Source organism: Ascidiella aspersa, chromosome 1 (genome assembly GCF_963924565.1).
Source record: "Ascidiella aspersa chromosome 1, kaAscAspe10.2, whole genome shotgun sequence".
NCBI lineage: Eukaryota > Metazoa > Chordata > Ascidiacea > Phlebobranchia > Ascidiidae > Ascidiella > Ascidiella aspersa.
In genome coordinates, this window is record NC_139447.1 from 11,515,681 (window position 1) to 11,527,304 (window position 11,624).

General features: G+C 40.0%; 2 protein-coding genes across 2 annotated transcripts; both read right to left on the reverse strand.

Annotated features, from left to right (window-relative positions):
- Window positions 1–787: 787 nt before the first annotated feature.
- Window positions 788–4,818, reverse strand: LOC146167504 (chymotrypsin-like protease CTRL-1). The gene is made up of 5 exons (XM_083385861.1): window positions 4,785–4,818; window positions 2,782–2,950; window positions 2,151–2,304; window positions 1,440–1,667; window positions 788–940 (listed from the first exon to the last, which is right to left on the reverse strand). The coding sequence occupies exons 1-5, from the start codon at window positions 4,816–4,818 to the stop codon at window positions 788–790; spliced, it is 738 nt and encodes a 245-aa protein (XP_083241987.1).
- A 1,700-nt stretch (window positions 4,819–6,518) lies between these two features.
- LOC146167505 (chymotrypsinogen B-like) lies at window positions 6,519–10,694 on the reverse strand. The gene is made up of 6 exons (XM_083385870.1): window positions 10,662–10,694; window positions 9,846–9,942; window positions 9,224–9,392; window positions 8,578–8,734; window positions 7,617–7,841; window positions 6,519–6,680 (listed from the first exon to the last, which is right to left on the reverse strand). Exons 1-6 carry the CDS (start codon window positions 10,692–10,694, stop codon window positions 6,519–6,521), a joined length of 843 nt encoding a protein of 280 aa, XP_083241996.1.
- Window positions 10,695–11,624: the final 930 nt, after the last annotated feature.

Here is an 11,624-nt window from a genome sequence, read left to right on the forward strand (position 1 = left end):
TGGGATTGTTATCTAAAGGCCCAAGGTTAAAATCGTTGAAAAATTAGCACAGAACAATTTACAATGCCTTTTTAGCTTTATGAGGCTTTAAGTTGTCGCTGTGTTTCTTGCGATAAAACGGACATATTGCAAAGACGGTATAATAAACCGTTGCGGCCCGCAAGCCGTATTTTGCCCAGGTCTGCGTTAGTTGCTCGCCCAACAACACTTTATTTACACCTAATGATTAGACGTAGGTTGTCGGCAAGTAATTGGCCGCCCGAAAAAAACGCTGACACCACACTACATGACTATAGCTATATAAAGCAGCACAGTAATCGACAGGCATTTATCCAAACTACCTATAGCTAGAGAGTGATGCCCGAGGCCCCCCAATAACCGCTCAATGCCCCCCCCCCCAGGAGGGCCGAGGGCACCGTTGAGAGACCCTGCTTTATACCAAGCTCGTGTAAACATAAAGTCATACCATTTAACCTAAATTACTGACGGATGTATAACAGCATTACAACGTCACTTTATTTGAGTTACGCGCAGCCTTTCGTGTTCATATTAGAAAATAATATGCTATAACTAGTTACGACATTCTTCGCGGATTCTGCATTACCGCCGATGGGTTGAATTACCGCCGGTCGTCTACTGTTTGTCTTCTGATTTCTAGGCGTAGAGGCGCCTATAGTTTTGGCAACAACGAGACATTTAAATCTTAAAAGGAGCATAGGCGAATACGTGACAACCGACACTGAAATTTATTATCGGCAAACGCGGCACGAGTATGCTACAAATGCATTTATCTGCTCAATTCTGAGTAGATCCAGTCGAGTGCGACCGCGTTGTTGGACCACATTGCGACTCCGTTGCAATAGGTGCTTCCCCACGAAGTGTTTCCGACCAGAATCCAACCTGCCGTTGTGTAGACGGCCAAGGGTCCACCGGAATCACCCTGCGTTGTTGTAACACACTCAAGGCTCAATTCTTTTGAACAGCTATGTTAATGCGAACGCCGTGTTTTAACACCCAGCGGATTGTTAAAAGCATTGATATCAAAGTATAGCACATTACATAAGCTTATTAAATTTAATATCTTTTTAAGTTGAAAAGCAAACTAAGACAGGCAAACGTGTCTTCCCTAAAAAGCGTCTACTGCGAGACATTGTGTCCTTAAGGTTTTAATAGGCAACAGGCTGATGCCCTCATAGTGTTTATTTAGCTGAGGATATTACACCATTATATTGCGCCTTTGGATAATTTACCAGGAACACTGTGCGTGAGGCTTATATGCGCAGGTTATTTTCAGTGGTCACCATTGAAAATGAGAAGAAACAGCATTTTTATTAAGGTCGAAAGAACTAGCCGTTTTACGTGGATAACTCTGTCGCCCCCGGTGGTGCTACTTTAGCCGGCAGCCAATAGTGCTGGCTTACTATACCCGACAGACTTACGTAGCAGGCTCCTGGCCCCTGTCCACCGGCGCACACCATTTGGTTGGTAATCCTGCCGAGGCCGACAATAGTAGTGCACGTCGATTTCGATATGATGGGCACCATTGCATACTGTAGGTAGGTGGCGGCTGAGTTCTGATTGGTTCCGCTCATCTGCCCCCAGCCGGTAATCTGGGCGGTTGCGCCCGTGAAGTCTTGTCCCGGGCTTGGAAGATTGATGGGGTAAACCTGTAAAAACGTCGTGTGAAAGTAAAAGCTAATTTTGTTGGAGCTTTGAAATTTTATATTCCAGTCAAACGCCCGGCCATACATCGGTGCATTTGCTCCCTCTGAATTGAGTACCAAACTTCGCTAACTTTAACTAAATGAAACGCAAATTTTGGAGCGTAATGTTTGGAGGTTGTAGTAAGATGTAATACGAATATCAAAAGAACCTTCAAAATGATACCTACTTCTGTATGGGCTTTGATATTCTTAAACGCAAATGTTTTTCGTCGAATATTTTTCATTTTTTTTAGTATTTGTTTTATGCAATGACCACCTTATTTCAGACCTCTTGTTAAAGGCTTGAGAATAGTATCGATATTAATCTTGAGACAATGCAGCCAGCGTCCCTAACCAAACTATACTAAGACTTTTTCTTAAAAGGTGTTTAGCCGTACAACATCTAGGCAAATGCGGGTAATACATGGTTTAACAATTCGTACGTACGTATGAGTTGAATTGCGCTGGGGATTGCATCTTGATTACGGCGTAGTCGTAGTCCATGTTGTTTTGGTTCCAGTAGGGATGTCTATTAAACGAAATTGCGGGAATCTGTTGGGGCGCCTGTCCTTTATGAATAGCTCCCATGTTTACTATAGCACTGCAAGAAAATTGGGAAATTATGAAGGTTATCACACTCGCCTTCGTATTATGGTAATTGAAAATGGTTGAAAAACGAAAAGTTAGGAGAACTAATGAAATTCAGAAAAACGCTAGTGATTCAAAATACCTTACACAATATGTGTGTCTAAATAGCTGACTTTAAGAGTTTTTAAATTGACTAACAGTCTAATAAACTGTTTTTTTGTCAAATGTTGGAGCCTTTTTTTCTAAAAATCAGTAATACCCTCGCCAATTTAGACAAATAAAACTCAAAGTTTAAAAACCTGACTAAAACTGAAATCAGACATTTTGTTAAAGGAATGTATAAATGTCTTATCCTGGTTTTACTTGTTTATATACGCGTCAACGGAACAGTAACCAACAAGCAAAAACTGCTATCAATGGTTTTGGATTCCATAAGAAAGTTAAGCCCCTTTTATATAACCAATTTGGAAATAAAAAAGCACATTCTCACTAGGTGGCGTAGCAATGCGCCGCTGTCATGACGAAATAATCGCTGACGAGTGATCCTCCACAGAAGTGCGAGCCAAATCGCTGTAGCGAAGCCTGCCACGGGGCTTGCGTCATGGATGAGACCTGCTGCCCATTTACGACGCGCTCATCGGATGCTTGGATAGCAACTGCTGCAAGAAAGTTTAACAATTTACGAGCAGGCGAGGCAAGATGCAGATCAAAATCTCGTTGGTAAAATGCGTAAAGTTTTAAAAGTATATTCTTGTCGTCATTAGGTTAAGCCAACTTATTGTATATATGTTTCTATCTCTTACCTAACTCAATTCGGTGGATAATTTTAATTGAGATTACAAATCGTAAGCAAGTTTTCACAGAGCAACAGGTACATTGGGAACTATTGCGGGTTGTTAAAAGATGGAAAACAAGTCTGCACAGTTTCTACATTTTTTCTTGTTCTCTTTTTCAAGTTCGTAATTTAAAGCAGGGTAGTCCAAGGTTGGCAGTATCACGGGCCACAATATTTATTGCATATTCTTTGCGGGCCACATGAAGTAGGCTACATGTGTGCCAGGAGCGGATCAACGATTTCCGTTTGGGCGGGGCACAAAAAGTTTAAAAGTGACGTCACAAAGTAACTTTGAAAGACAAATAAGCTCAAGAAACTTGCTTCTATCGTCAAAGTTGCGCGCAAATGTAATCGAATGTTATGAGACTGGGAAAATGGTGCGCTCGAAGCGCGAAAAATTTGCGTATTTAACAAAAAAATTATTTAGAAGACTGCATTTTATAAGCGTAAAATATTCGCGTAAACCGTGTGCGTATCTTACTAAAATTTTAAGAGAGATGTTGCATACTACACAATCGCTAAATTACAAAGACGTTATCGTTTTGCGCAAAAAGGTTTTATTAACCACTTCGATTTGGTTTAAATTGCATCTTGGAAAGGGTTAGGGCGTTTAGCCTCAAGGCACAGTGAAAATCTGTAAAACAATACTTTCGAGCAGCGCGATATATTTTATCGTACATTTACTTTAAAACGCAAATATAACTTATAAGTTCGCAAAACATCACTTTAGAACAGTGGTTCTCAACCTTTTTTAGCTTACTGACCGGTGAAATTTTAAAACAAATTTGCGGACCGGTGGACCTTAAAAATCAAAATCAACCCAAAATATAATTACGACAAAAGTATGCAACTTAAAAGCAAAGAATGGAAACTTCAATTTAATTAGCAATTTTCTGCTGTCTTTTTTTATATCATACGTGGTGTATGAAAGTTTTTCACATACAACTGGTCTTAAAGTTGAAAACTTCAACGACTTGTAGCTTTTAAACAGTTGGGCACAACGCTTGAGCATTGTAACGTACGATAAGTCCAAAGTAGACCATTAACTCTATGTTACGCCACAATGCTGCCAATTACGGAACTGGCGAAGTTCCTAATTTGGTTAACAAGTTTTTAACATCTTGCATTTTGCAATTAAGATATAAAATTGCAATATATTTGGCGGACCGGCAGAAAAGTTGACGCGGACCGGCACCGGTCTGCGGACCGGCGGTTGAGAACCACTGCTTTAGAAAGTTCCATAGGACGCACTGCGGCTTCTCTCAAACCGGTCTAACACATACCAAAAATTAATCGTTCTTGCGACGCCCTGGATCCGAATTTGGTGAGAGATAGGAAACTGTTTTTTACATGGTATACCGGGAAAAATGTAATCATAACCAAACAATTGCAGTATGCTTAATGTTGGTTAGCTTTCTTTGAATGAACCCTCAACGGTACGCACTACGCATTGCATTAATTCAACAGTGCTTCGCGGGCCACGCACAATGGTGTCGCGGGCCACATGTGGCCCGCGGGCTTTGGTTTGGACCATCCTGATTTAAGGCACGAGGCAAATATATTAATAAGACTTACTGCACAATACTATAGGCCAGTTTCTCACCACAAAAACGTTATTATTTACAAAAATACGCCAGTTCTTCAAAATAAAATCTTACCAACGGCAAGCAGAAGAATAAAAGTCTTGATCATGTTTCTTGTACCTTGTACTGCTTTTCAATGGAATAATGCGCCAACTCAATGGCTAGCTATTTATATAGACCATCTGCCAATTAATATTTTGCTAATCAGAGATATTTATTGCTCTCGCTCCTCAGGTCAGCCATGTGGCACTATTCTCACGGACTCGCATGGTTATAGCGAGAGCTGCGTCAAGCACTTTTAGGACCGTGCGGTTTAAACCGTATGAGGAGCAGTCGATTTTGAAAACGGTTGCCGAATTTGCACGCCTCTTACAGTGGCCGTATGTGTCCTGGTAGCTTAACAATGAGAAGGAAATAATCGTCTGACGGTATGCGACATTTTATATTAAAAAGCGCACATATTTAAAGGATTATTAGCATTTTTTAGTGATTTTCAAATACAATAATTTATGTAAATAGTTTGTTTAAGTTTAGGCCATTATTGAATTTCAGTATTATTTTAGTAAATCTACCATTTCTGAACCTTTAACTTTTGACGATAAGTAGGCTACTTTTATATGAGTCGTCTGTTTATTAAAATTTATTTCAAAATCCTCTCTGTAATATTTTCACCATAGTAACGAAAGAGTATCTCGACTTTATAGGAAAGTGGTTTTCAACCTGGGGGTCGCGACCACCGGGTGGGTTGTTTGCCTTTCCTCTGGGGTCGGGAAAACGACAATTAAATACCAATCACTATTACGAGAATGCCAATTAATATCATAACAAATATCTGTGATTATAATTATAATAATGAATGTTGTTGACAGTGCATGTTTAAACAATTGAATATAAGTTAAATGTACAAACAGCAGACAGGAAGAAAGTTGAGTTCAAGGCAAGGCTTTTCAATCTTTTTTGAAACAGTACACACTTCACACCAGACCTTGCAATTTGTAGAACAACTAGATGAAAACTCTAACCTGTAATTCAAGTTGCAATTATTTATATTGCACTATGTTTTTTCGGCCATTTAACGTCATTCATATCGTAACCTTCTTCCAATGCGTAGTGAAATTGTTTAGTGAAAAGTGTCAACTAATGATTTTATTTACTTAACAGTAAACATAGTTATAACTGTTGCGTCATAATACGCCACGTCGCCACGTCTTGTGTCATTAAGTTACGTACCAATGTTTTAAATACGTGAGTTTACCTTGTCCGTTGTCATTTCAAAATTGCTACACCTAATTGCAAATTTTACTTCATTTCTAGCAATTTTAATGACGACGCCTTCATCATGTCATAACGTGGACTAATCAATTTTTTTTAACTATTTTCTTACCCTTATGAGACTAATCTCATGTGTCGCAGTAATTTTCAAACTGTGTGGCGCGGCACACCAGTGTGCTTCGAGGGATTCTCAAGAGTGTCGCCTAACATTTTGATATTATGGAAAACAACCTGGTAATGCGGCCAGCCTAAGCCATAACATCGACTTCGATTGTTCGTGTTTTGTGAATTAAGACCAATACCCTTTGTAGCTAATGTTTTTTCTTGACAGTTTTAATTCAAGTGCTCCACAAAATTTGTCACTATTTGTGATTTTGGCATTATTGCCCACTATATGTTGTTACTATACGACTTGATAGACGCCAGCTTATAGAAAACGGCAATAGGGCAATTCATTCAGTTTTTCAAAATGCACTTATTTTATTTTGCCAATTAGGCTGCTGGTACAAGCTCAGCGCATTGCGACTAACACAGCAATCAGTTGGACGAAAGAAAGCTGTTAATCCAAGGAAGGACCTCGCTGTTGCGAGACCAGACGGCTACAGTGTCGGTTGTGCAAGAGCCGCTTCCCCATGATGTGTTTCCAACCAGGATCCAATTGTCGCCCGATTGTACGGCCAGGGGTCCGCCAGAGTCTCCCTGTACAACAATTCATGCAATAACAGCCGCAAAGTTTCCTTATGCGTCCTTGTGGTCTTTTTGGACATCGAAATTATTTCGTTAGAGAAAATAAACATGTCGAATTTATGTTTTGAAAGCGTTTTCTAATATTGCCACCAATACTATATGGTTTTATTTTTAAAAAAGTAAAAAACATCCCTCTTATTAGTGTTGACAAATGAGTAGGACAATAAAATTTCAAAGCCAAAAAGGTCGAGTAGATCGACAGCATTATAAGTGATGCTTTGATTTGCTTTTCAGTCACACTAACTGAAGATGATACAAGTTCGTATCGAAACGTCTTAATCAAGATGCTGTCGATCTATTCGACCTTTTTGGCTTTGGAATTTATTATGAAGCTACATTACAGATCCGTGCATAGTGTACCCAACGACAACAAAAGTTTTCTTAATTCACATTTTTTACGTTTTTACAATCACCATAGCCTAATTACAATTATTCACAGATATCACTTGCGTTATAGTTACTTTAGACAAATGGCATGACTTCGACAGTTCGACTTGAGTCATCATTTACGCAAATTACTGTTCATAAATTGAGGTGCCTATTAAATACGTTTGAGTAAAATAGGTTTCTCTATCTAGGCCAATTATTCCATGTAATAAATACTCACGTCTTTCTGTTTTGATTTATTGATATTTTTGATAGCGAATATTATTCAATGTAGAACGCGTTCACGAGATTATTAAGTTTAACATTTGTTTTTGATGCCAATTCTGTAACTTGCATTTGACTTGCTTCGGTAAAGACTTGACTTGCTTAACAACTTATTTAAAACAAACTTGACGTAACCTTAAAGTTATTTGCAAATTACTTGAATAGGACTTGAGTGACATTAAAATAATTGTATAACATTGGCAGACCGACACTGGCAAGCCAGAGTAATATACGTACCATACAAGCGCTGGTTCCGGTGGCGCCGGCGCAGACCATCTGTGGAGTGACCCTGAAGCCCCACCAGCCCTTGCACTCCTCGTTGGTAACGATCGGCACAGAGGCAACTTGCAAGAAGTTAGGCGCGACGTTGTTGCTGCCGCTCAGCTGACCCCAGCCGGTGATCTGGGCGATCTGTCCCTCGAATTTTTCCACTTCGTCTGTGGGCAAGTCGATGATGGCAACCTGGCAACGAAGAAAAACGGGCGTTTTGTCAAACTTGTGGCGTGTTTAAACCAGGGCTGCGGAGTCGTAGTAGTAAAACTACTACGTGAGTAAAACTACCCGAGTCCCGAGTCCCGAGCCCCGAGTCCCGAGTCCGACGTGCGCATTGGTAGTACCAAATTTTGAAACTGATAGTGCCGCCAACTGTAAAATTTGAATGCGGAATAGCATATGGTGGCTATATTCCAACCATGTATTTAGTGTGTGGATGAATTATATGACATCCCTATAAGTGGATTGCTGAATATCCACAGTATTTTGTTATCTAAATTGGGGGAATACAGGCTGTAGAGTCTGATCCGGACTCTTAATTGATGAAATCTTACATTTGGCCGGAGTCGATTCGGGACTCGGGAGTCGGACTCGAGTTTATTTTTTTGTCTGGAGTCGGACTCGGGAGTGTTATTTTTAACCGACTTCGCAGCCATGGTTTAAACCCTGCGTGCGGTATTGATTACGTCTTTTAATCACCTTTGTTTAAATCCTAATAAGCTTTTAAAATCGTTGGCATAACATAATGCATTACAAATGGGGCACTTTTGACGTTTATGTCGCCATTCAGCATGGCACAGAGATAATATTTTTTAAAATGTTATCTACGCTGGAACTTCCATTTTATTGCAATATATTTTTGAATGATCGTTGTTTTTAACTTACCCGAGAACAGTCACAGACTTACATTAGGGCCAATACTTACGTTAGGGCCGAGTATCGCCTTGCTTGCCATCCTGATAACGGCGTAATCATACGTAGTGGCCGGGAAGCTTCCGTAATCGGGATGGGTGGTGAAGGCGACGGCATAAATGCTCTGGGCGGGGTTTCTGGTGTCCACTGACCCGAGGTTTACCTTAACGCTGCGTAGGACGAAGCAGAGTATTAGGGTTCGTTTTTTTTTGTTAGATGCGTTGAATATGCGTTATGAGAAAATCAGATTTACGACTTTCTGATAACCGCATACTATGACAATGGCAAATTTTGTAGTTATAGTTAATAAGGTTCAACTGTTAGTGAAACCGCTGCGAATTTTCCTTTTTTAATTAATTAGCAGTAAAATTTACCGCTATCGCTTGCATCGTTGTTACTAAGCCACGTAAACGCTAAAAATTCGGGCAATCATTTGCGAAAAACTAGTTGCGTCCTAACATAATATACCAATTTAAACTGATTAATCCGGGTATTTGTAATAGTAACACAATAGTTCCTTGAGCCTTTAACGCATATAGTTAATTCGTTGCAAATAGTCAATTAAAGTCCTCACGTTGGACACAAATTAAGCAAAGTGTGCCTGAAGTAAAAACAAATTAAAAATAGTTGCGACACACAGGTGTAAGTTGTTCTCTTACTTGGTGTTGTAGCAGTGGGCGGCTGTCATGACAAACTGCTCGGCGATGAGCGAGCCTCCACAGAAGTGAAAGGCGTTGCGCTGGAGTGACACCTGCCAGGGAGCGACTGCCATGTCAGTGACAGTCGATCCACCGACAATGCGCTCATCGGCGGCGTTAGCCGTCATGACTGCAACAAGTAACCGGGTTAAAATGTTCGTTAGATTATTGGGACACTGGCAAAAAATATCCCAATATTAACAAAAGTAGCACCATTGAGGGACACAATATGCATTAGGCCAGTGATTTTCAACCTATTAGGGCTTACGGAACCCCTCAAAAAGAATAACGATATTTTACGGTGCCCCGACTGAAAACTGGAGTATTTTACTAAAATGTCGCTATAAATAAAACCGGTACAATATAATCAACTTAAAGCATGTAGGAATATGTCATTTGATATAATGGCCTCTAATCGAACATAGAGCAATTGAGCCAAAATCAGATTCCTAAAAAGTCTCAAATACCTATCGGCACCCGTAGAGCATTATAAATGGCACCCCAGGGCACCGCGGCACCCCGAACCACTGCATTTAGGCAATCCTGTGTTTGCAGCGATGGGCCTCTGACTCGATCGACTTACCGGCAGCAATTAGAAGAATGGCAACCTTGAACATCTTGTCGTCCTGTTTGGTTGGGTAGATTTCAGTCGAATCTGGTTCATCACTTACAAAGGAAGCCTTTTATAGACGGATTTCAACGATTTGGTGTAAACCAGGCGGCAATTTTCTCACAGATTACACTCGCCTAATTTCACAATCTATTTGCAGTGGGCCGCACGTCATGTCCAAAATAGCTTTTCGGAATGAAAGTGCGTCAGACCAGTATTGTTCCTTCCCACGATGTTGTTAGTTTAACTTAAACGCTACAATGATAATAGCCTATGTAATGCACGTATCAAATACAAACAAGTTTTTAAAAAATGTAAAACTTAAAGATAAGAAAAGTGCAACTTAAGTAAACTCATACATAATTTCACATAAACTTTAGCACTATAAACCAAAGCAGGATTTTTTGACGGGCAGATGTGTCGTGGTAAACTGTTAAACCGCTAATAAATATTTAGCCAGCACCAGATTGCCGTCGAATCAACTGGAACCGTAAAGACAGCCCGGTTTAATTTAAACAATCTTTAACTAAAGTCATCTTATTGCACGTCCATCTGGTTCAGAGGTCGGCAACCTTTTTCTAGTCGCGGGCCAAAAGCAAACTGAGAAAGGTCTTTGCGGGCCGCACAAAATGTTAACTAAGAATTGTGTTATCAAAATGTTAGAACAGCTGTGAATCAGGCGGGCCTCGGATTATTTTTTGCACTTTCAGACGTATTTAACTACGTTTAAACAGTAAGTAAAGCGCAAAGCGCAAAAAAGCGTTTGTTTGGTTTAAAATTCGAGTTCACACGGGTCACATAATCTTTCGGGTCATAATCCATACTATTAATGAAAAGTGTAATAAGACTCTATTGAGGAAAACGGGATAACATATAAAGTTGATCTATCTAAGTCTGGTTAAGCTACTTAAGGCAGGACGCTCTTGGCGAGCGAAGCGAGCGCGATTTTTTGGGGGGTATATCGGCATTTCTTTTAAATTTCTTGAAAGTTTCTATTACATTGCCGAAAATGAAAAAAAAAAAAAAAAAATTAAAAAATATACATATGTCCAATATTATGTGAATATGTTTTCAATTTTTTCGAGAGGCACTTTGTAGCCTTGAACGGCGCAACAATAGACAAGCGCTGATTTGGTTGAAAAGACGTAAACGAATCAAAAAAAATGTAAACGAATCGGACGTAGAAAAATCATTCGCGCAAAGCGCGAAAATTTTTCGAGCTTACATATAGTTAAAATAGTTAAAAATTATGTGAAATGGACTCTAATTTGTCCAAGAGGCGGCGGGCCGGATGAATTACATCGGCGGGCCGAATCCGGCCGGCGGGCCTTAGGTTGCCGACCCCTGATATAGTTAGACATATAACATGTCGGATGACACTGACATGTCACAACAGCTCAGCCAAAAGAGTCTCAGATAATTTGCTGGTCAGCGTTAGCGCAGTAATGGCTTAACCAACTAGTGTGTTGGTACTTACCCAAAGTAAACATTTACGTAACTATGGCAATTCCTCTTCCAGTGTTCTTTTCGTATTTGGGTGTTGTTTGCATTTCGCAAGTATTTTCAATAATAACGGACGTTTTTGGATGGTTCGGAATAGTTGCTTGTGCGTAATATTTGTGTTGCTCTAAATTGCACGTCCGCGTAGCTTTAGTCACGAATGTTTGTCCAACGGGGACACATCACCAATATGCGCACGTACATGATAGTTTGGCTATCAAATGCGTTTGTTTTACAATCTACTGCCAATTA

What these genes read in the sequence shown, in the direction of transcription:
- LOC146167504 (XM_083385861.1), bottom strand. Translation starts at nt 4,818, where the DNA reads ATGATCAAGACTTTTATTCTTCTGCTTGCCGTTG. An exon ending in TATTCTTCTGCTTGCCGTTG is followed by an intron (nt 2,951 to 4,784) that starts GTAAGATTTTAT and finishes ACTTTCTTGCAG; the next exon opens with CAGTTGCTATCCAAGCATCC. An exon ending in GCGCATTGCTACGCCACCTA is followed by an intron (nt 2,305 to 2,781) that starts GTGAGAATGTGC and finishes ATTTTCTTGCAG; the next exon opens with TGCTATAGTAAACATGGGAG.
- LOC146167505 (XM_083385870.1), bottom strand. Translation starts at nt 10,694, where the DNA reads ATGGATTATGACCCGAAAGATTATGTGACCCGT. An exon ending in CATTCTTCTAATTGCTGCCG is followed by an intron (nt 9,393 to 9,845) that starts GTAAGTCGATCG and finishes TACTTGTTGCAG; the next exon opens with TCATGACGGCTAACGCCGCC. An exon ending in GCCCACTGCTACAACACCAA is followed by an intron (nt 8,735 to 9,223) that starts GTAAGAGAACAA and finishes CGTCCTACGCAG; the next exon opens with CGTTAAGGTAAACCTCGGGT.